At 37.1% G+C, this 25,963-nt stretch overlaps 1 protein-coding gene across 1 annotated transcript in view; it reads left to right on the top strand.

Annotated features, from left to right (window-relative positions):
• The window catches only part of ARAP2 (ArfGAP with RhoGAP domain, ankyrin repeat and PH domain 2), a 333,696-nt gene that overhangs the window by 251,480 nt on the left and 56,253 nt on the right, over positions 1 to 25,963 (top strand). The window contains 6 exon segments of the mRNA XM_007955550.2: positions 3,228 to 3,323; positions 3,992 to 4,097; positions 10,331 to 10,478; positions 12,161 to 12,229; positions 14,751 to 14,825; positions 18,719 to 18,836. Of these exon segments, the coding sequence (XP_007953741.2) occupies positions 3,228 to 3,323; positions 3,992 to 4,097; positions 10,331 to 10,478; positions 12,161 to 12,229; positions 14,751 to 14,825; positions 18,719 to 18,836 (612 nt within the window).

Genomic DNA, 25,963 nt, shown 5'->3' with positions numbered 1-25,963 from the left:
CCATAGTTTGGTTATCCATTCCTCAGTTGATGGACACCTAGGTTGTTTCCATCTTTTGGCTATTGTATATAGTGCTGCGATGAACATGGGTGTGCATATGTCTGTTCTTGTCACGGCTCTCACTTCTTCAGGATATATACCTATTAATGGAACAACTGGGTCAAATGGTGTTTCTAATTTCAACTTTTTAAGGACTCACCATACTGCTTTCCACAGTGGTTGTACCATTTTACAGTCCCACCAGCAGTGTATTAGAGTCCCAATGTCTCCACATCGTCGCCAGCATTTATTATTTTCTGTCTTGAACTTTGCTACTAGTGCTGGGGAAATCCATTCTGTCTTGCAACTCTCTTGACTTCCTCACCATTTACAAGTTCTGCAACTACATTATTTTTTCCCTCTTTTTGGTTTGTAGTTGTCCTCATTTGCAGTTGATGTCTCTGGTTCCTTGTTTACAATCATGTAAGCTTATTTTACTTTGGATACTTCCATAGCTGTGTTGGTTTCTGGATTATGTCATCTTGTGTATTAATTGTCTGTTGTTGTTTGCTATTACTGCTTCTCTGTTCAAAGGACTCCCTTTAGTAGCTCTTTTAAGATTTGTTTGGTTTTAACAAATTCTCTTAATTTCTGCTTATCTGAAAATTTCCTAATTTCACCATCATATTTGAGGGACAGTTTTGCCCAGTATGTAATTCCTGGTTGGAAATTTTTCTGTTTCAGGGTTTTATATATACCAAATCATTGTCTACTCACTTGCATGGTTTCTGCTGAGAAATCAGAACTTATTCTTATTGATTGTCCTTTGGAGGTAACTTTTCGTTTTTCCTGTGCTGTTTTCAGGATTCTTCTTTTGTCTTTGGTTTTGGTAAGTTTGATGATGATATATTTTGGTGATTTCCTTTCTGGGTGTGTCCTATTTGGGGTTCATTGGACTTCCTGAATGGATATATTCTCATCTGTCATCATGTAAGGGAAGATCTCTTCCATAAATCTTGTACAATTCTCTCCGTGGTTTTCTTTCTCTCTTCCTGTTCTGGAATTGGGTTACATGTAAGTTATTCCTCTTCATGGTATCCCACATGAACTTTTGGCTTTCTTCATTTTGTTTTGATCTTTTTTCTGATTGATCCCTTTCCAGAGAAGTATTCAGGTATTTGTCTTCAATCTTATTAATTCTGTCTTCCATTGATTCAATTCTGCTCCTTTGCCCTTTCAATGTGTTATCTATTTCTGAAAATTTAGTATTAATCTTCTGGATTTCTAGCTATAGATTTTGTATCATTTCTGATTTTCTCCTTTGTTTTGTCATTTTGTTCTTGTATTTTCTTATGAAATTGTTCTAGAGCTTTATCTGTGTTTTCCTTTATTTTTGTCATCATTGATCTGTCTCTCAGTCCTTTGAAGGTACCTAAATGTAATTCTTTTGAATTCCTCATCAGTAAGTTCTAATGTTGCTGCTTCTTCAGGATGTGTTCTGGGTCTATATCCTGCTTCCTTGTTTCTACCACTTTATCTTGCTTCTTTGTGTGGACAGTGATGATCTTTTGTCTACGATACATTGTAACATTGTTGTATTTAGATCTCTATTAACTGTTTGTGAAGAGCAGTTAAGGATGAGTCAGGCTCTCCTTGGTGGTTGTTTATCATTGGCCAATTGGTGGAAAAGGAGGTGGCTCTCACTCAGTAAGTGGAGCTGTGGGAGGTATGGGTGTGGTTGCATCATATGGGCATGGCTGCTGTGTCCCACTCAGATAAATACAACAGTCAGAAAACCATCAAGCAAGTGGACAAAAAACACACCACAAAAACACACAGGAACAATCACCAACAAAACAAAACTGCAGTATCTGGGAGGGGGCAATAAGAGAAAAGAGGTAGAGCAGGAGAATAATTAGGAAAAAAAATGTGAAAAATGCAAAAAGAAAAAAAGGAATGGGGTTTATCATGAGAAAGAAAACAGATAAGAATAAACCAACTGACAAAAGAAAAGGAAAAAAATATATATATATATGGGCAGGGCAGGCCAGAGGATCCAGGTTCCGTAGGAGCACACAGACTTGATGAAATTCCTGCCAGCCCACAAGGTGAGTGAAAGTGAGGGATGGCTGCACCTCCGTTCACCAAGAGAATGTGGAATATAAGGGTAACAAGGGGACTATCACACCTTTCCAGTCTTTGGCATCTTGGATGTCTTTGTGGTCCCTGGCAAGTGCAGCCTATTCGTAGGTCCCTGGAATCTGAGAGAATGCTGTCATTTTAAGTTTCCAAAATGGTTGAACCACTTGCAAATTTTCAAAATGGCTGTGCCCTCTGGACAGCTCTACCCATCTCCCTCTTCGCTGCTTCTCCTTTTTTTCACTGGCCACCAGTGAGTCCTTCATGCAGCCCCTAACTCACAGGGCTGATTTTTAGGTTAATTTTTAGGTCCTAACACCACTTGGCAATATCCTAGCTGTCCATGCTGTCAGGATCGCTGACAGATCACAGCTCTTATGTCTCCTTTTCGGTGTTTTCATTCAGGTTCTTCTACTAGTAGGGGTTTAGTCCACTTCTGTATCCTTCCTTTCAAAGCTCCGGACTCCAGGATTATCTTTTGTATCTGTGTTAATTTTTTAACTTTTCTTTGTTGAACAATGTGACGGTTATGTTTGTGTGTCAACTTGGCGACCTGGGGACTTAAAATGGACTTGAATTGATGGCCTGCTATGTGGTTTGGTAATGTTGGGACTGTGCCTTTTTATTTGTCAAACTTGGGCTTGGCAGCCTCAGCAGCCAGCAGCTGTCTGAGTGAAGAAAAGCCTGTAGCTTCTGTGGGCCGGGAGCAGAAGGCAGAGCTGAAGCCCAAGGCTGAGGGGCTTTCACCCAACCCCTAGAGTCTGGCACTTTGAACTAGGACCTAAAGCCTCCAAATTCTAAGAATAAACTCCTCTTTGTTAAGGCCACCCCATTTGAGGTATATTCTTGTCAGAGCGGCACTAGGTAACCAGAACAAAGAGGATCTGTGTCGTTTGTGTGCTTATTCTGCTATCTTACCAGAACCACCGACCATGTGTTTTTAAAGAATCATTAATGTGCTAGAATAACTATGGCTAAGCAGGAACTGAAAAGTCATCTTTCCAAAAGTAGCCAGGAATTGATAAGGGATGTATGAGTGCAGTCCCCTTCAGTCTGAGTCAGCACAAGTTACTTATTTGAAAAATTGTTTTTTTTTTTCCCCCTTTTAGCTAATAGGTTAGATCAAAACACCACCCTGCATTCTCCAGAGTCTAAAACTTTGGAGGATACTGTTTTTAGTTTCTCCAGATATTTGACTTTTGGGGGTTAGGAGAATACAGAGTAACTCCTCTTCATTCTTCTCTCTGTGAACCAACCAAGTTCCGTCCACTACAGTGTCAGACAGGCCGTCCTCTAAGTCTGGATCGTAGTTATAAGACCTTGCACATGGCTTCTCTGATTATCCTTTCATCTTTTCCAAATAGTTGAAGTAGTAGGATTGGTAAATGGCCCTGTACATAAATCTGAGGGGTAACACAGGTAGTATCTAGCCCTGGGGTAGTTCATAACTTTGAGAAGAGTTTTATGGTTTCATAAGGAAAGAAGAATAAGAAATGTAATTGTTCACATGCAAATGATGGATTTTTTATTCCATTAAAATACTTTTGTCTTATCTTTTAATTTGTACTCCATTTTGAGTAATTCATTGAATGTATTCCTGCTAAGTGAAGTTCCACTGTTTTGAAAGTACTTTATTTTTAATTATAAAGCACAATAACTATAGCCCACATCCATCATATTTTTATGTAAATAAATGCTCTTCCATATTGTAGTTACTTTATGAACTTGAATATTTTCATTTGAAATCTGACTGTTCACATACTAAAATACGATTATCAATATTGTTTTAAAATACTATAAAAAGGAAAATTTATACTGTAGATCATTAATTGCCATGTCAAGTTTGGCCTAAAGATTTATTTTTTTTTTCCAGATACCCAAGATGACAAGGAAAGAATTCAAAAGTATGGAGCATTTATACGTACTCTTCCAGTGGTCAATCGAGCAACATTGGCAGCTATAATTGAACACCTTTACAGGTGGGTGGATGCATGAACTTTTCTAGACATTCAAACATGGCACTCAATAAGTTATTATTTCTTAAATTGAAAGTGTGAATAACCCCCTGTGTGTGACTGAATCTTTCCTCAGATCTTAAGAACTTTTTCAATTGAAATTCCTGTGAAACTATCACTTTAGCTTCTCTTTCCATGTAACTAACTTACATACACAGAAAAATAGCACTGGAGACTTTATTAAATGAATCAGAAATAATCAAATAGTATGCCTACAAATGCATCCAGTTTATGGGGAAGAGTTTTAACAGTTATTTGAGAGGGGTATTGGAGAAGGAGGCAGTACAGAGACCAGACTTCTATTGCAGGAATCTCACTATGAGTACAATTGTTTTCTTTAGATACTTCATAAACTCTCATGTTTTTATTATCACTTTATATTTTACCCAACTTTGATGTCAGACCATTGATTAGATGAGGAACTTTTAAAAGGTAAACACAATGTCTGTGTCAGGGCATGACATCTTCCAGCATTTAGAAAGATACTGTTTTTGTTAGGTACCCTCAAGTTGGATCTGACTGATAACAGAACGAAACGCCTGGTCCTCACAATTCTTGCTATGCTTCCACCCATTGTTGAAACCACTGTGTCAATCCATCTCATTGAGGGTCTTCCCCTTTTTCATGCTTTTTAGCAACCATGATATCCTTCTCCAGGTATGGCCCCTTCTGACAACCTAACCAAAGTAGGTGAGAGAATGTCTGGACATTATCACTTCTAAGATAGCATACAGACTGTACTTCCAAGACATATTTTTTGCTCTGATAGTCTATGGTATTTTCAGTGTTCTTCACCAGTAACAATTCATATACATCAGTTCTTCCTCCATCTTCCTTATTCACTGTCCACCATTCACATTCCTGTGAAATGATTGAAAGGACTGTGCCTTGAGTCAAGTGTACCTCAGTCTTCAAAGTGACAACTTTGATCTTTAATGCTTTAAATAAGTCTTTTCCAGCAGACTTTCCCAGTGCAATAAGCCATCTGATTTCTTGGGCATTGATTGTGGATTCATGATGACTTGTGAAATGAGGTCTGAGGGATGAGGATGTGTGAAAGTAAAATTTTAAGTTCATACAAAAGGTTTATTCTGTTTATTTCCCTGTCATCAAGAATTAATATAAAAACTTTAATAGCATTTTAAATGTAAATTTTGCTTGAGGAATAACTTTTGTAGCATACTACATGTCTAAAAGTCTTTTTGAGTGTTTCTATAAAGCTGAATTCTACTATTGTTACTAGGCACCAGTGAGGTGATTTTGACTCACAGTGACCTTATGTGACAGGGTAGAAATGCTCTCTAAGTTTTTCTAGGCTGTAATTTTTAAGGAATAAGATTTCAAGGTCTTTCTCTTGTGGAACCGCTAGGTGTGTTAGAACTACCAAACTTCGGGATAGTAGCTGAGCATTTGACCAGTGCATCACTAGGCCTTCTTTGAATTCTACTAATAATAACTTAGTTAGAATCTAGATTTAGAAATTATCTAAAATCTGTTTTCTTTTCTAGCTGTCTCTCTTTTCCAGCTATTACTTCCCATACATGTAAAATTTGTTCTTGTATGACTCATTTTCTTATTGTATCATATAATCTCTATAATATGTTATGAGGGTTATCATTGCTGATGTCAGATAGATTTGGCTGAAAGTAGAGAATACCAGAAAGATGCTACCTGTTTTTTCTTGACTATGCAAAGACATTCGACAGTGTGGATCATAACAAATTATGGAAAGCATTGTAAAAAACGAGAATTTCAGAACACTTATTTGTGCTCATGAGGAGCCTATACATAGATCAAGAGGCAGGTGTTTGAACAGAACAAGGGGATAGTGTATGGTTGAAAATCAGTAAATGTGCACCTTAGGGTTTTCTCCTTTCACCATTAACAATCTATGATATGCAAATGACACAACCTTGCTTGCTCAAGGTGAAGACTTGAAGCACTTACCGATGAAGATCAAAGACTACAGCCTTCAATATGGATTCCACTTCAGCATGAAGAAACCACACATCCTCACAACTGAACCAATAAGAAATGTCATAATAAATGGAGAAAAGATTGAAGTTGTCAGATATTTCATTTTAATTGGATCACAGTAGTCAAGAATTCCAACAACATATCATATTGGGCAATATGCAAGAGACTCCTTTAAGATGTTAAAAAGCAAAGACATCATCTTGAGAACCAAGGTGCACCTGACCCAAGCCATGGTATTTTCAGTCACCTCATATGCATGCAAAAGCTGGGCAGTGACTAAGGAAGATCAAAAAGAATTGATGCTTTTGAATTATGATATTGGTAGAGAACATTGAATATACCATGGACTGCCAGAAGAACAAACAAATCTGTCTTAGAAGAAATACAGCCAGAATCTTCCTTAGAAGCAAAAATGGTGAAACTTCATCTCATGTAATTTGAACATGTTACCAGGAGGGATCTTGGAGAAGAACATCATGCTTGGTGAAATAGGGAGTCAATAAGATAAAGGAGGACCCTTAATGAAATAGATTGACACAGTGGCTGCGGTAATGGGCTCAAAACTCACAGCGATTGTGAGGATGATTTATGAGTTGGCATTATATCATTCCGTTGTGCATAAGGTCACTGTGGTAGTTAAGTTGTGTGTCAACTTGGTTGGGTCTGGTTTTGAGTGGCTGGGCAGCTGGAGGTAGTTATTCCTTATCATGAGACTGGTCATCAGCTCCATGATGGAAGCTACTGGAGCAGCTGAGTAGCTGCCTTAGGGACGTGGTCTGCTTCCACTATACAAGATGACAGCTTTGAGGAAGGTCTCAGCAGCTTTTTGGTGCACTTGGACCCTGCATGTGTAGCCAAGTCTTCATTCACCATGCTATGTTGTCTGCCAGTCTTAGGATTGTTCCTGAATTTGAACCAGTGGCCTGCTGTGTTGTTTAATAATCTTGGGACTGTGCCATTTTGCTTGTTGGCTAAGGGATGTCTCCAATTTCAGTGGGCCAAGAGCAAAAAGTAGAGCTGAAGCCCAAGGTCGAGGGGCCTTCACTCAGCCCCTAGAGTTGCACTTTGAACTCAGACTTCCAGCCTCCTAAACTATAAGAGAATAAATCCCTATCTGTTAAAGCCATCTCACTTATGGTATTTTCTATTAGAACACTGCTAGAGAGCCAGAGCAACCACTATAAGTCAGCAGCACCTAACAGCAACAACATCTCTTTGCCTATGAAATATCGAGACAGATCTTAATGGGGATAAATTTAGTATATGATAGAGATTTATTGAGAAGAAATCATTGATTAATTGTGTGCTGAGTTCAAAGGAATGCTTCTATGCTTCAAATTGAAAAGTACATATTAATTGGGCATGAAAGAAACATTAAGTATGCAAAATGAGTAAAAGATATCTTTTTGGAACCTAGAGTGCTATGAGATAATACTGTTGAATGTTGGCTGGCAGAAGGTTGTGAAAGGCTTTCTATATCATGTAGGATATTTACATATTATTCCTTTAAGTAATTAAGAGTTACTGATCAGTTTTTTTTTAGAATTATTTCTGCTGGTTGAGAAGAGGAAGAATAGACATAGAGACTAATTAGGTAATAACTTCCTTGGACTTCTGATGTAGGGTCTGAGTGAGAAGAGCAGGCTGAAAAGAATGCTAACATCAGGGGGCAGAAGTGAAGGAATAAAAGGAAATGGTATATTTCAGTTGTTTATGCCAAAAATTAATGTAGCCACAGAGACTAAGGATAAAGAGAGAGATGAACAGAGTAGCAAAGGAAAATGGTATAGAAAGAAGTCTCAAGGAGGAAAAGAATGTTGGATAGTGTCAAAATTTGGATGAGAGCCCATTGATTTAGCACTTATTTCATTCCCTAGCCTAACAGTCCATGGCTATTGCTTTTGTCATTATTGTGGCTAGGTCCTGTCAAGTCTGCTCTGACTCATAGCAACCAGTGTACAACAGAACGTAACACTGCCCAGTTGTGTGCCATCCTCACAATCCTTGTTTTATGTATGTATGTGTATGTGATTTATATATATACACACATATAGAAATGTATACATATACGTATGTATGTCTGTGTGCACGTGTGTGTGTGTAAACTCACTACCATTGAGTCGGATGTGACTCATAGTGACCCCTCTTTGAGTTTCCGAGGCAGTATCACTATGGAAGTAGATTGCCCAGTCTTCCTTCCGAGGAGTGGCTGATGGGTTTGCACCACCAGCCTTCTGGTTAGCAGTCAAGTGCATATGTGTGTGTGTATAAAAAAAAAAAAAAAGATAAGAAACCCACTGCCATTGATTCACTTCCCAACTCATAGCAAACCCTCTTTGGGCTTCCGAGGCAGTATCTCTACCGAAGTAGATTGCCCAACCTTCCTTCTGAGAAATGGCTGGTAAGTTTGAACTGCCCGCCTTCTGGTTAGCAGTCAAATGCCTTAGGCACTACAACACCATATGTGTGTATGTGTGTGTGGGTATACACATATATATGCATATATATATCAAACTTCCTTTCATTGAGGTGATTCTGATGCAGAGCAACCCCTATTGGATACTCAAGGCTGCAAATCTTTACAGAAGCAGATTGCCCCCATTTTCCTTCCACAGAGTGTCTGGTGCGTTTGAACCTTCAACCTTCTGGTTAGCAGATAAATGCCTTAGACAGCACACCACCAGAGCTTCTTAATCCGTGAGTAATACTACTAATCCATGATTAGTATTACTCAGTTCCATGCACTGAATATTTAATATTTCAGCTACAGTGTGGTTAAAGCCACAGTTTCTAGCTGTGAAATGTTTAGATTCTATAAACAGAGGCAGACACAGAAGACACATATTCTGGATGTTTACAATCTAGTTGGTAACAGTACAGAAGTGGTTGTGTGAGGCATTTTCACAATTATCCCATCCTCTATTAACTTCCAGTTTTCTATGCATCTGGTAAATCATATATGATCACACCTGCTTTACCTGTCTCTGCTAAACTGTGCATTTTGGGGGGAGTTTTACATAGTATGTAATTCTGTTACCTTTATTCACTTTTTCACCTCCCTACTAGAATATATGCTCTTTTATAGATAGGAGTACCTAGCTTGGTCTTGTCATATTCGCTTTCTTTGGTGGAGTTTGGTCTCTTTATTTAATCTGTATTTAAAATTCTCTGAATGTAATTAAACGAACAGTCTAGCAGCTGCTGTATGTGCAGTGAGTGACAAATAGAATTAACAGATTTTCTCATTTATCATACTGCTCATGTAGTCCGTTTTTATTAACATAATGTTTCCTTCCTTGGGGTGACTACCGTCACTTATTATTATTATTATTACTTTTAACTTGTGAACACTTTAAATACTCATTATAAACCCAAGGGTTGTGGCCCACTGACTGAGGGAGTTGACTTACTTGATCATATCTGTCAGCGTGGACCCAAAAGCTGCTTTTTCCAAATGCCAGTATTCCTGAAACATGAAGAAAGCTAATGCTCGAAGGGAACTGGCTTGTCATCTAGCCCAGCATTCTAATGTTACATTAAGAAACTAAATCTAGAAGAAAAAAGAAAAAAGAAAGGTTTTATTTTAAAGAACCATTCTTACTTATATCCAGGAAATGTGTGCTTTTCTTTTTTCAGTTAGGTGTCTGCTTTGTGAGACACACTGTTCTACTTTGAATCAGCAAACACACGTGCTGCCCCGTATTCTTTGTCAGCTGCTGTGCACATTCCTTAAAACTGAGCTCAACCCTGACCTGCAGTATGGAACCCGCGACCACTCTGTGCCTCCCAATCGATTTCTTTCTTTTTTTTTTGCCTTGTTTCCTACTCAGACCCTGTCCTGTTTTACCTTTACTGTGTATATTTCAGTCCCACCTATCTTTCACTCTTCTACAAACACATCCTGACTTTTGGCCACAGGTCATCCTGTTGTCTGATATTCCTTGAATGTGGCCAGTCCGTCCTCTAAATTATCAATCAAGTACTGTTTTGTAACTTGTATTAATTTCTTCCTTAGCAGTAGTTTTCCTTATGTTCTTAACTAATCTGGAAGCTAATCAGAAGAACAAACTGTGTTTTTCTTTGAATCACCAGTACTAAATCAGAGGCCTTCAATATGTGCATTTGAAAAAAAAAAATGATAAATGAGTGTTACGGTTTATAGTTTTATGAAATTTTGAAATAGAAGTATGTCATAATGAGCTGTGTTTTTTTCCTAACAGGGTACAGAAATGCTCAGAAATCAATCACATGAGTGCTCATAATTTGGCCATGGTCTTTTCATCCTGTTTGTTTCAAACTAAGGGACAAACTAGTGAAGAAGTGAACGTAATTGAGGACCTAATTAATAATTATGTTGAAATATTTGAGGTAAATATTTTGCATTCTGTCCCTGTTAAAAATAGTTTCGTTGCATATAAAGCTATGTATTTTAGGATGTTTTAATTCCGTTCTTTATGAATATTTAAAAATAAAGGATAGTGTATGATCTCTGTAATTTTATAATTATAACTAGCTGTTTAAGCTGTAGCTGTTCATTTAAATTCAGGCTCCTTTTAAAGCTTTTTACCATCTGGTGTCTGCTGGACAGAATGGTTCTATATATAGAGCTTTCATTTATTTATTTATTTCCTTTTCTGGATGTGTATGCATTAAGTATGTCTACTTAGAGGTGTGAAATTATAAATTTCATAAGTTGAGTAAACACCAAGCTATTAAGTTCTGCAACTGAAAGCAATTTAAGGTTTTACTTATTTACGTTTTATTGGAAAAAAAAGAAAATTCTGAACTATTATTACTATATGTTTTTTACTAAGACATCTTTGTTTTAATTATTTGAGCCTCCTATTTCCTCTTTTTTGAAGTTAAAATGTTCACATTTTATTAGAAAATTTCTAGAATAAGAATAATTTCTTAGTAAAATTTCTTGGTAAAACTGGTGGAAATAAGGACAGTATTTGAAATTGGAGGATGTGGGTCATCGATTGAGAGCCCTGGTGGCACAGTCGTGGCTGCTAACCAGAAGCTTGGCAGTGCAAACCACCTTGCTGCTTTGTGGGAGAGAGATGTGGCAGTGTGCTCTCATAAAGATTAAGCCTTAGAAACGTTATGGGACAGTTCTACTCTGTATTACAAGATCGCAATAAATCAGAATCAACTTGACAGCAGTGGGCTTGGTTGTTATTTTGGGGGGTGAGAGATGTAGCTCCATCCCTTAATTAGATCCAGTACCTCAGTTTTGTCATTCATCCTTTCTGAGTATTTCATGAAATGATGTTAGATGAGGCTATGGGTAAACAAGATGCAATCCAGTGGGTTAATGTAATAGATTACTATGTGTAGAGTTCTTGTATTCTTATTCTAATATTATCACAAGATTCCTTTGTTAGGAGAAAGGAGCTATTCTGATGAAATAATAGTTTGTATATCTTTATATAGGAGTGGACACCAGAATGGTTGGATTCTCTTTGCTCTCTCATCTCTTTTGTATTTCTTTCTATGTGTCCACTGTTTGATCAGTAGCAACTTTTTGCAATAATTCTGATGCTCAGAAATGATATAATTAGAAAATAAATTAATGTGTGGCTTTACATGCTCTCTTTCTTTACTTCTTATTTTATTGTACTTTCCCATTAATGGAAAATCAATAGTTGTCTTCATAGTTGTGCTAATCCCAACTTTAACAGAATGGTGGAAATGTAATAAGCACTTAATGGACATTTCAGTTTGAGAAATGAGTTTTGTCTCTCAAGTATATAAACTTTAAAGAACCAGTTATCAGTCTTCTTGCTTATTAAATCCCCTTAGCAGGAGGACTTTCATTATCATTCTACAGCCTGAAGTCATATCATGAGAAAATGTTCTAGACGTTATTAGACTCTATCTTGTTTCATCTTCTCACCTAGATACGTGGGCCCGTTCTGATTCAGATGACCATTCCCATTTATTTTTCACATTTTGGTATTTGAATTCCTGAAGAGTTACCTGAGGTTGAGTACCATAGTTCCTTGTGTTCAACATTATTAGAATTTCCCAAATTATATTTTAAACAGGTTAAAGAAGATCAAGTCAAACAAATGGACATAGAGAATAGCTTTATTACCAAGTGGAAAGACACTCAAGTGAGTAGTAATAGTCAGATCGCTAAAGAATTAAAATAAATAAATAACTTTCCATTGTAAGTGAAGACATTTGCTATGTTTATTGTCAAGTTCCTACTGGAAGCAAATTAAAAGTAATAGGGGGGAACCCTAGATAAAATTGTTTTTCTGTAATTCTGAAGCCTGGCATATACAAGCAATATACCAATGCATATTAATATAAACCTTTCAACATATTGAGGGAAAAATCAATACTAAATGTTCAAAGTTTTCCTTTAAAAAATAAAATTTCATATTTAATAAATATATATTGAAAATGCCAGTGGATTTCAAAAGAAGCATCTAAAGCCAAAGACATTTTAGAATAAATTGAAATTTCAGCCTCCTGAGTCTTAATGATTCTTTACTTTAGAACTTAGAAAATACAAATTGTGTCTTTGATGCTTTTGCTCTGCATGCTCTTAAATGACTGTATTAATTGGAGTGTTTCTAATGTGGTCCTTGTAACCATGCTAATTTTTGTCTTCAGTCAGCTTTTCTAGATCCTGTCTTCCTTTCTTCAGCCTCATGCTATTGGAACTGTGTGTTCCCATTGCACTGTAATTTTCCAAGCTACCTTTCCTTGCTGACGAATATTCACTGGAACTTCTTAAGGTTCATGATCAATCATCTAATAACAGGGCCTTGATGTAGATTCCAAGTACCAGTGTAAACGATAGAAATGTTTCAAACGTGCTCTGTTGACAGATAACACTCAGAAGATGAGGCAAATGCATCTGTCTTGGTCAAATCCCAAATTTTTGCCAGTCCTGCAATTTCCATATTAATGAGAAGAGAAGGCTAGATATAGGAGGCTTCCATTTTTAATGCCTGGATTCCCAACTATGAATTCTATGATGTTAAATACCTAAGGAAGTTATCTCTCCCGTTTTGACCTAAAATAATTAATACAGCTTAATTAATGCAGTTATCTTTGACACTATAAATGTCTAGCTCCTCATCAGTACTCTTAAGTTCTCACTTTTTGGGAGGGTTGTAATCGTGAAATAAAGGGTTTTGTGAGCCTGATGGGTAATCTTCGACATGATTTATTCTGCTTTTAGAGAAATGTGACTGTCCTTCTGGATTTTTATCTTTCACATACCGATTATACAAAAATGAGTCTCTGCTTTCTAATTCAGTAAAAAATTACCTAATTAAGTAAAAATAAAGAAAAAATTGTGTGGAAAATGCAGTAGTTGGAGAGAAAAGTAGAAGAGTGTGGAAAAAATCTGTCCTTTTGCTTGAGTTTTTCTCTAATCCATTCAGAACTCTTCTGGAGAGTATTTTCTGACAGTCTCTGTCTTCTTACCTCTGTTTGAATTTCTTAGCTATTCTTTTTGACTTCAGTCTATGAGTTCTTTGCGTTTGCTTTTTTAATTTTTAAAATGTGTCCTTCCTGGAGAGTTGTTTGTATAAGCGTAGTAAAAAGCAAAAATGTCAACTGTATCTTTTCTTCCCTAGAAATTTTTGTGTAGCATCTAACATAAGGAAGAAGAATTTGAAGTTAACTTTTCTAAACCTGTAGTACCATAATAATTAAGAAGCCTCTTCAAAACAACACTTTTAAATGTTTCCCCGCAAATCTACTCATTAGATTCCTCTTCTGAGACAGATTTAATTTCAAAATCATTGCTTATCCATTAGGACCGTTAAAAAAAATAAAATAAGAAAGAAAACAGTGATGGATATTATTTCTAAGTAACTACACACCTTAAGAAAATTTGTGAAAAATACTACTCAATGGATTTCTCATAGATCCAGATGGTTCTTTGTTAATTTTCTTCACATTTTCCTGTCTATCTAAATAATAACATACTGTACTGCCTAATTTTCTGGTTTGTATCTTCTTCATTTATTATGTCTTCTAGAATAATGACCCATATAACTTAATGCTTGGCCAAAGATTATTAAAATAGAGACCTATCACCTTATCACCTGCCTTGTTCTATCACTTCATTGCTAATTTTTCTTGCTAAATTTTCTCTGTAATTTAAATACAGCTCTGACCTAATTTATTCTCAAATTTCCATTTTTTGGGCATATGTTCTGTTTGAAAATTTAGTAGGATTTCACTTCCCTTTTAATTATTAATATGATGCCCACACTACACCCTAAAGCAGAATTACATATGGCTCATTTTCTGCTCTTGTTTTGTTTATCCTGTTAACATGCATTCAACTCCTGTTTTTGTAGTCAGCATATTTCAATTGAAACCTGATTTGTTGTTTCAGGAAGAATGAGAGGGTATTCCGGAACACTAAACTCTGAGTGAAAGATTAAAAATTGTGTTGTGATTGTTGTTGTTTATAACATTTGTGTAGATGTCTTGCCTTTCATCAGTCACATCTGAAAAATAAGGATCATCGTTGCTGTTAATTGGGGAATTGAGCTCATTTCATTATAGTTAGAAATAGAACTAGGACTTTATGACCTTCTTAAGTGTCATGTGTATTCTTGCAACATGCTTACATATGTTGTCTTCACACTTGTCTTTTTCTAGGTTTCACAGGCTGGAGACTTGTTAATTGAAGTGTATGTTGAAAGGAAAGAACCTGACTGTAGTATTATAATTCGTGTAAGTCTTGAAGATGGATGCAAAGAGTACTGTTGAAAATTATCAGTGTTAGACCTAATTCATATATATTGAATTTCCCAGTTCCTTAAATTTTATGTTCTATCTCCAATTCAAACCATGATTAATGACAAGATTAATTTTCCTGCCAGTATCCTCTGGAATCCTAGGATTTGGTCATTTAGATAGAGACCATATTATGTGCTTAAGGTGATGTTTAGGATTTTCTAAAGGTTCTGGAAAATAACAGAGCTCAAATATTATCTCTTCCTTTCTTAGCTATTTAGCAGTAAGCAACTGTATGAGCTTCAGATTTTCCATCTGTGAAATGAAGAAAAATTATAGTATGTACAGCATTCATGTAAGGACTCAATAAAGTAATACATGCAAAACACTTAGAAAATTACTCAGTACATAGTAAATGTTCGATAAATACAAATACGACTGATAATGTTAATAAACTCCTACTTCCATGTACCAAATTTCAGCTGCCAGTCTCCCAATTTACTTAAATATTAGATAATACTTTCTTCCTTGAGAATATTGGTCATTTATTTTGAATTAAAAATAGCTCCTACTTAACTCACTGCCATCAAGTCGATCCTGACTTATAGGGATCCCTCCTTGGGTTTCTGAGGCTGTATATCTATGGAAGTAGATTGCCCAACCTTCCTTCGAGGAGTGGCTGGTGGGTTTGAACCACCAGCCTTCTGGTTAGCAGTTATATGACATATTCATTAATTAGTCTGCAGTAAGCATAGTAGCTGGTATTTTAGGGTCTTATTTAGTAAGACTGCTTTCTCTGTGTGAGGAACAGACAATCTGTTGTATACCAATAGAGATTCAACTTTACCTCTTCATCTTTTTTAAAGTCAAGGATTAACAGTCTCAACTTTAGGTACTTCTGAATTTTAGTTATGTTAAATATATTATAATTGCTAATTTGCATATTTAAATGAATATGTACTATGACCATATGGCACTACTTACCTTACTTAGAATATAGAACTTAAAAACTACAATCCTAGGCTTTGTCCTTATAGGGCAGTTTTCTCTGCACTCATTATCTCTACCACAAACCCCCTCCAATAAAAAAGAGTTGTCGTTGAGTCAACTGTGATGCATAGTGACCCTGTAAGACAGACTAGAACGGCCTCATAGGGTTTCCAAGGCTGTGGTCTTTATCACCACATCTTTCTTCCACAGAGTGGTTGGTGGTGTTAACTGCCAACCTTCCAGTTAGCAGCAAAGTACTTCACCCCACTGTATCACCAGGGCTCCTTTTCTGCACTCCTTAAACAGAAAAAAAAAAACCACTGCAATCCAGTCGATTAGGACTCATAGCAATCCTACAGGACAGAGTAGAACTGCCCCTTAGGGTTTCTGAGGCTGTAAATCTTGACAGAAACAGACTGCCTTGTCTTTGTCCTGCAGAGTGGCTGGGGGTTTGCCAGGCCTACCTTTTGGTTAGCATCTAGCATCGGAATTTTTTAATCACTGTTCCACCAAAGCTCCTTTCTCCACCTTTTAGCTATACTGTATTTCTTCTAATCAGTGTTGTATATGGATCATAATGAAATTTATTACAGATTAATTGTCACAAGCCCATTACTAATACTAGAAGAAGCATTCAGAGTACATGCCTTAACTCTATATAGTAGCACATTTTAACTTTATCTTTCTGGTAGAGCCATAACAGTTTATAACTGAGCTAAATTCTCATGTCATTTTAGGTGTAGTCAGATAAGGATTGTCCAGTTTCTGTTAACAACTCCAAATGCTTTTACAAAACGTAACAAAAACTATAATGAAATAGTTTTTAACACTTTATTTATTTCTTCAGACTACGCAAAGCCCTTTAGTTTTATTTATCTCAGATAATCAATATCTCATTCCACAGAAGTATTTGAAGCAAGTGGTGTCCCAAATTTGTAAGAATGGAAGCTGGGGGGAAACAAACCTAACAAACATTATGGCCAGTACTCAAACTTAGGTCTACATAATTCAGACCTGATGTTCATTACACTGATCTGTGTTATCCTTAGAGTAATGATTTCCAAACTGTGCTCCATAGACTCAAGGGGGTCTAAGGAGAACCCTGAGCCTCCCCTAGAACAGAGAGTGGAGTTCCTGCCTTCCATTCCTCCTTCAACGAGAGATACTCTCCTACCTACCTATTTTACAAGTTTGATTCCTTAATATTTTATTATTTTGAGAAAGGGCTATGCTTCTTAAAATTTTGAAATACATGCGGATGAACATCATTGAAGTGAGTTACCAAATGATATTTCTTACTGCTTCAAGTTCTCCATTTTTCCTAGGTTCTATGTTTTCTTGTTTAAGTTTTATTTCATTGAACTTTTCTAAACAGAATGCATTGGAGTGTATAATTAATATAATCCAAAGAAAACATCAAATTCTATGAAATACAAAGATAGACCATGTGAGTTCCCTGTAATGAAAAATGTTTGTGATTTGTATGCATGCGATGTGCTTATGAGCAGGAATGGGCAGGAGAAATGGAAATGAACACATTCTTTGTGAATGAAGTTTTTAATGGGAACATACTTACCCTGAGTTGTGAAACTGAGTTTAAGTTGCAGTAGTCTAATTCTTAAAATAGCTTAAGTTTGTTTAACATTATAACTAAATTCTAATTGAAGTATGCCAGCTTGTTTTTGGCTAGCATGCACTTAAGACTGGCAAAAACAAAAACAGGAAAAATGAATAAAAAATCCTAAAAATCCCTAGAGAAGGTGGTATGCTTACACAGTGGCCGGAGGTTTTTGGACTCTTGTAGAGCTGAGCCCTGGGCTGTCATTGCAGACTCTGTCCTGTGACCTGAAATCCTGGCTTCAGCTTTGATATCTCACCAACTGCTACTTGGCATAACATGCACATCTCAAACGACTAAAACCCTGAGGCCTATTGGCATGGTGGGCCTGCAACTAACTGTATAATTTAGGGCCTAGACTGAATAAACCCAGCCACTGTGAACTCTTGATGACAGAACTGACAAATGAAAAGTTTTACTGTTGGACAACTATTGACTCAGTTTCTGTTTGACCAGGTACATTCTTCTTTCCTGAGTGTTTTCTTTGGTGACTCAGTGAGAGGAAAATACCATTCCTGATTATGTCTTTGTTACAATGTCTTTTTGCTGTTGCATTACATTGAAATGCTTTAACACTTTATAGAGAAGATCTAAACATCCAGGGTTTTTTATGCATAGAGAAGCTAGTTAAGCATCATAGGAAAAATTTTGGTGTATCCCAATATGGTGTATGGATTCACATAGTGGCTATAACAGTGAACTCACAGCAACGAGTGTGAGGATGGCAGAGGTCTGGTCAATAGTTTATTCTTTTATACACAAAGTTGCTATGAATTTGAACTGATTCGGCAGCACCCAACAACAATATGATACATGTTTTTGTATGCTCCTGAGTTGCTTTCAAGTGTATTTCTTCCGAGACAGATTTTTTCTTCTTCTAGCAATCCATGGTATATTCAGTATTCTTCACCAACACCACATTTCAAATGCATCAGTTCTTCTTTGTTCTTCATTTGGTCCAGCTTTCATATGCATATGACACAATAGAAAATACTGTGGTTTGGGTCAGGCATACCTTCAAAGTGACAACTTTGCTCTTTAGCACTTGAAAGAGGCCTTTTGCAGCAAATTTGCCCAATGCAATATGCCATGTGATTTTTTTTGACTGCTGCTTTCATGGGCATTGATTGTGGATCCAAGTAGAATGGACCATTTGATGACTAAAATCTTTTCTCCATTTATCATGATGTTGCATATATGATGTATGGAGAATCTTGTTGCCCTAGGATAGCCTGTGTGTTTGTCTGACATAGCTTCTGAAGAAATTTTACTTTTCTTATAGATTTCACCTGTAATGGAAGCAGAAGAATTGACTAACGATATATTAGCGATAAAAAATATCATTCCCAATAAAGGTGATATCTGGGCCATATTTGAAGTCATAGAAAATGAAGAGCTTGGTAAGTGATTTTTATACTAGGATTTCTTAATTTTTTTCTTTTTAAGTAAGAAAAATACTGTTTTTTTTCCTTACTGTCTTTACAAAAGTTTTATATTTTACTGAAGGTTATCATCTCATTATAATGCCCTTCTACCTCAATAAACCAAAAACAAACTCATTACCACTGAGTCAGATCCTACTCATAGTGAGCCTATAGGGCAAGGTAGAACTGGCCTGTTGGGTTTCTAAGACTGTAAATCATGATGGAAGCAGATTGCCTCATCTTTCTCCCGTGGAGCAGCTTGTGGGTTCACCTTCTGGTTAGCAGCCACGTGCTTTAACCATTGCACCACCAGAACTGCTCGAAACGTGTTCTGAAATACAGTGTCATCTGAGTTTGCCTTCCTGTAATTTTACTAATCTCAATGATTATATAATTATATGGACTTTAAAAATAGAGTACAGAACACTAGATGTCTGTGTTGCTGACTCAGGGTCTTTGTTTATAAGGATGAATAATTTGATTTGTAATACTATTCTAAATGCCACCACTACCATTCATCTTATTTTTATTTATTATGAATAAAGAATTTTGATTTAAAGTTTTAATTTATTTTAGAAAACAGTTTTGTTCTAAGCCTAACAGAACCTTTTTCTCCCTTACTTTTCATAAATCTTAAGTAAGTTGAACATTTTGTTGTCTTTCATTCCAAAGACACCAAAGGATAAATAAAGCTTTTAAAACACCTTGACTACTCCAATAATCGAGTGCTCAATAAGCTTAACATTCTAACGACACCATTTGGTTTTAAAGACCTCAAGGAAAAAGCATAATAAGATGCAGAGTGTCTTTGTACCTTGACCATCTGTCTAGCTGATACCTACTTAAGGTCTTGGGACCCTTTCAAGTATAGCTGTCAAACTGCCAAGACTAAATCTTGCCACCCGCAAGCTGAAGATAGAAATTAAAATTCAACTTTGAAATACCCTATGGTGTATTGTTAGCAATATTACAGTAAGTGTTAGAATGAAATGGACTTATCAAATACTTAATCTTTTATTGTTCCATCTTAAAGTTTTTATTCTTTTTTTTTTCTTTTTATTGTGCACAATTCTTTAAATATTTAGTTTGCATTAAAATGTTGTTTTCTGTTTCCATTCCAAAATTGAATAACTGTGATAGTGTCTGTTCACTCTGTATCTCCCCCATAGTCAGGCCCAGTTCTCCCCATTTGTGGAAACTATTCTGGCAGATGCTGTGGAATGGCTTTACACTCCACATTACTTGTCCTATCTGTGACATTCTTTGTTAATAACCATTCTCTTCCTTTTTGAAGGTGTTTGTGCTGCTTTCAGGGCTGCCTGCATTCTTCTCCTGGTTCTCTAAACACATTTCTTTGTCTTATTTGTAGCCTTATTTCTTCTCCCTACGTGTTTGCTTTGCCTTATTCTAATCTCCTTTGTGCCATTTCTCATTTTACATGTTCTTTATAGATTGTCTCTTCTGTTCTTTGTGCCTGGCTGGCATGTGTAAACTGGTATTTCACAAATAAATTTTTGTTGTTCTTAGCTGCTACTGAGCTAGCCCCTGGTTCATGACAATCTCATGCACAATAAAATCGAACCAGTGTGATCCATCGGATTTTCACTGACTGATTTTCGGTAGATCACCATGCCTTTCTTCTCAATCTGTCTTAGTTTGAATGCTCCACTAAAACCTAGTTGGTTTCACAGCAACATGCACACATCCATGGAAAGATGCTTGGTGGCTACACTTCAGGTGTATTGACCAAGAATTGGATCTTAGTCTCCTGCACGGAAGAGAACCACAACTGCCCCAAAATATACCTTTACCTTCTCTCTTTGTCCCACCATTTTATGCTCTTTAAATGTAAACTAAGGCTTTTCACTGTGCTGTGTCTTATCTTCTTTTATGGTGCTTTTCACACATGAATATTTATATAGCATTCTTGAAGCAAAGACTCTGTCCTTTTTTTCTTTTTAAATCCCTAATGTCTAGCAGTGTGCTTAGTACATACAAGCATGCAATAAAATAAGCTTACTTTGAATAACTGGAGCATAGTTTTGTGTAACTATGTGGTGAACCACCATTCATCTGTCAGTTTGTCATAATGTGGTGGCTTGCATGTTGCTGTGAGGCTGGAAGCTATGCCACTGATATTTCAATGCCAGTAGGATCAGCCACAGTGGACAGATTTCAGCAGAGCTTCCTGACAAAGACAGACTTGGAAAAAGGAAGGGGCCCTCCATTTCTCAAAAAATGGGCACATGGAAACCTTATGAATAGCAGTGAAACACCATCTGATAAATTACTGGAAAATTTTATGAATAGCCCGGAAACATTGTCTGATATAGTGCCAGAAGATGAGCCCCTTAGGTCAGAAGGCACTCAAAATACAACTTGGGTAGAGCTGTCTCTTCAAAGTAGGGTTGATCTTAATGATGTGGATGGTGTAAAGCTTTCAGGACCTTCATTTGCTGATATGGTGTGACTCAAAATGGAAAGAAACAGCTGCAAACATCCATTAATAATCAGAACATGAAAGGTACGAAGTATGAATCTAGGAAAATTAGAAGTTGTCAGAAATGAACTGGAACGCATAAAGATCCATATGCCAGGTATTAGTGAGCTAAAATGGACTGGTTTTGATCATTTTGAACCAGACAATCATATGATTGATTTGTGCAGAGAATGATAAATTGAAGAGGAGTGGTGTGGCATTCATCATCACAAAAAATGTTTCAAGATACATCCTGACGTACAATGCTGTCGACGATAGGATAATATCCATATGCCTACAAGGAAGACCAGTTAATGCTACTGTTATTCAAAGTCATGTACCAACCACTGAAACTAAAGATGAGGAAACTGAAGATCTTTACTGACTTCTGCAGTCTGAAATTTACCAGATGTTCAGTCAAGATGTGCTGGTTATTACTGGTGACTGGAATTTAAAAGTTGGAAAGAGGAATCACCAGTAGTTGGAAAATATGGCCTTGGTGATAGAAATGACACCAGAGATTGCATGATAGAATTTTGCAATACCAGTGACTTACTCATCTCAAATACTTTTTTTTCAATAACATAAATGGTGGGTATACACATGGACTTCACCAGATGGAATACAGAGTAATCAGATTGACTACATCTGTGGAAAGAAGCTCAGTATCTTCAGCCAAAACAAGGCTGGAAGCTGACCGTGGAACAGACCATCAACTGATTATATGAAAGTTCAAGTGGAAGTTTAAGACAATTAAAACAAGGCCACAAGAGCCAATGTATGAACTTGATTATATCCCACTTAATTTAGAGACTATCTGAAGAATAGATTTGATGCATTGAATACCAGTGACTGAAAACTAGATGAATTGTGGTATGACATCAAGGACATCATACATGAAAAAAGTAAAAGGTCATTAAGAAGACAGGAAAAGAAGAAAAGACCAAAATAAATGTCAGAAGAGACTCTAAAACTTGTTCTTTAATGGAGAGTAGCTAAAGCAAATGAAAAAAAAAAAAAAAATACTCGATAAAAGAACTGAACAGAAGATTTCAATGAGCATCTCCAGAAGACAAAGTCTGTTATTATAATGAAATGTACAAAGACCTGGAGTTAAAAAACCAAAAGGGAAGAACACACTCAGTATTTGTCAAGCTGAGACAAGAAATGAAGAAAAATTTCAAGCCTCCAATTGCAATATTGAAAGATTCTATGGGCAAGAAATGATGTGCCCATATTGATGATGCACGAAGCATCAAAAGAAGATGGAAGGAATACACAGACTCACTGTACCAAAATGAATTGGTTGATGTTCATCTATTTGTGGAGGTGGCATATGGTCATGAATGGTTTTGGTTACTTTTTGCTGCTCTAACAGATATGCCACAGGTGAAATGGCTTTAACAATCAGGAGTTTATTTTCTTACAGTGTAGGAGGCTAGAATTCTGAGTTCAAAGTGCTAAGCTCTAGGGGCTGTGTGAAAGTCCCTCGACTTTGGACTTCTGCTCTACCTCTTGTTCCCGGCCCACTGAAGCTGGAGGTATCTCTTCACTCGGTGCTGGCTGCTGAGGCCGACAAATCCAAGGTCAACAACTGAAAAGGCACACTCCAAATGTTACCAAACCACATGGCAGGCCATTGATTTAAGTCCATGAAGAATCCCAAGATTGGCAGACAACATAGCAGACTGCTAAATAATGACTTGGCTATGTACAAGATTCAACCGTACCAAAAGCTCAAGACCTTTCTTTCTCAAAGCTGCTTCTTATATCCTGGAACCAGACTACATGCCTAAAACTGCTACTAGCTACTGCAGTAGGTTCCACCATGGAATTGATTTCCAGTCTCACCCTGGGAAATACCTACATCCAGTTGCCCAGCTACTCAACAAGGCCCATCTAAGTTGGCACACAACCTTGACTACCACAAGAACCAGTGGTGTGAAAGGAAGAAGTCAAAGCTGCACTGAAGAAATTGTCAAAAAACAAGGATCCAGGAATTGATGGAATACATATGGAGATGTTTCAACAAGCAGATGCCGTGCTGGAGTGCTGGAGGCACTCACTCAGCTATGCCAAGAGATTTGGAAGACAGGTATCTGGCCAATGGGCTGGAAGAGATCCTTATTTCTACACATTCCAAAGAAAAGTGATTCCACAAAATGTGGAAATTATTGAACAATATCATTAATATTGCAAGCAAGTAAAATCTTGCTGAAGATAATTCAATAATGGCTGCAGCAGTATATTGATAGGAAACTTCCAGAAATGCAAAGTGGATTCAGAAGAGGATATGGAATGAGGGATATCATTGGTAATGTCAGATGGATCTTGGCTGAAAGCAAAGAATACCAAAAAGATGTTTATTTGTGTTTTATTGACTATATGCAAAAGCGTTCGACTTTGTGGATCAAAACAAATTACGGATAATATTGAGAAAAATGGGAATTCCTGAACAACTTAATTGTACTTATGAGGAACCTGTACATAGACCAGGAGGCTGTCATTTGAATAGAGCAAGGAAATAATGCATGGTTTAAAATCAGGAAGGGTGTGTATCAAGGTTGTTTCCTTTCACCATACTTATTCAGTCTGTATGCTAAGCAAATAATCCAAGAAGCTGGACTATATGAAGAAGAACATGGAATCAGGCTTGAAGGAAGACTCATTAACAGCTTGTGATATGCAGATGAAACAAACTTGATTGCTGAAAGTGAAGAGGACTTGAAGCACTTACTGATGAAGATTAAAGGCTACAGTCTGAAGTATGGATTTCACCTCAATGTAAAATGAAAATCCTCACAACTGGACCAATAAGCATCATCATGATAAATGGAAAAAATGATTGAAATTGTCAAAGATTACATATTACTTGGTTCCTCCATCAACACCAATGGAAACAGCAGTCAAGAAATCAGATGTCGTATTGCACTGGACACATCTGCTGCAGAAGACCTCTTTCAAGTTTCTGAAGAGGAAAGATGTCTCTTTGAAGACTAAGGTGCATCTAACCTAAGCCATGATATTGTCAGTAGCCTCTTATTCATGTCAAAGCTGGACAGTGAATAAAGACTGAAGAAGAGTTGATGCTTTTGAGTGGTGATGTTGGCAAAGAATATTGAAAGAACCATGGACTGCCAGAAGAATGAACAAATCTGTCTTGGGAGAAGTACAGCCGGAATGCTCGCTGGAAGTGAGAATGGCCAGAATTCATCTTACCTACTTTGGTCATGTTGTCAGAAGAGACCATTCCCTGGAGAAGGATATCATGCTTGGTAAAATGGAGGGTCATCGAAGAAGAGGAAGACCCTCAGTGAGATGTGTTGACACAGTGGCTGCAACAATGGGCTCAGGTATAGCAAGGATTGTGAGGCTGGCTTAGGACCAGGAAGTATTTTGTTCTTTTGTACATAGGGTCGCTGTGAGTCAGAGCCAACTTGATGGTACCTAACAACAACAATAGGAGCTCTGGTAGCATAGTGCCTAAGGCACTTGACTGCTAACCAGAAGGCTGGCGGTTCAAACCCACCAGCCACTCCTCGGAAGGAAGGTTGGGCAATCTACTTCCACAGTGATGCTGCCTTGGAAACCCAAGGAGGGGTCGCTATGAGCCGGGTCCAATTCAACGGCACATAACAACAACAACAACTGCCTCAGAAACCCAAGGAGGGGTCGCTGTGAGTCGGGTCCAACTTGACGGCACATAACAAAAAAAAAAAAAAAAAAAATGTGGTGAATGTTGGTAGTCTTTTATTTTGTTTTTTTGTCTATTTGTTTGTTTAATTTTGAGGAAAGGGCCTGCTTAGTTTACCATCTTCATCATATTTGTGAGTAAAAGATAAGTCAGTAATACTGCCAAATTATCTTTGTGTATTGTAAAAGCAGTCAGGACATTATATAATGTATAGCACTGGGCAGGTTGGCTGCAAAGGACCTCTTTCAAGTGCTGAGGAGCAAAGATGTCTTCTTGAGGACTAAGGTGCCCCTGACACAAGCCATGATATTTTCAGTCACCTCATATGCATGTGAGAGCTGGATAATGAATAAGGAAGACCGGAGAAGAATTGATGCTTGCAAAGAATGTAGTGCTGGCAAAGAATGCTGAAAGTACCATTGGTTGCTAAAAGAGCTAACAGATCTGTCCAGGAGGAAGTGCAGCTGAAATGCTCCTTGGAAGCGAGAATGGCCAGACTTTTTCTCACCTACTTTGGTCACGTTATCAGAAGGGACCATTCCCTGGAGAAGAATGTCATGTTAGTAAGGTGGAAGGTCAACGAAAGAGGGGAAAGGCCCTCAGCGAGATGCATTGACACAGTGGCTGTGACAATGGGCTCAAGTATAGCAAGGATCATGGAGCTGGTGCGGTACTTGGTGGTGTTTTGTTCTGCTGTGTGTAGGATCGCTAAGAGTTGTAAACACCTCAACAGTACCTAACAACATTGTAAAACTGATTGTATTGTTTCATCATTTTAAACATTTAATTATTTGCTCTTATCCATCCTTCCCTGTCCAGATCAAATAGTCTTTGCTGCAAGATGATATTCAAATGAACATAGTTCATATCAATCTCTTTTTGGTCATTTGTTTGGAGATCCATGATACTTTGTGTTATTTGCTTGAATAT

The sequence above is a fragment of the Orycteropus afer genome, unplaced genomic scaffold (genome assembly GCF_000298275.1).
Source record: "Orycteropus afer afer isolate SDZICR_OR568_19922 unplaced genomic scaffold, OryAfe1.0 scaffold00509, whole genome shotgun sequence".
Taxonomy (NCBI): Eukaryota; Metazoa; Chordata; class Mammalia; order Tubulidentata; family Orycteropodidae; genus Orycteropus; species Orycteropus afer.
Note: the sequence above shows the minus strand (reverse complement) of the source record. Positions and strands in the feature narration are given on the sequence as shown.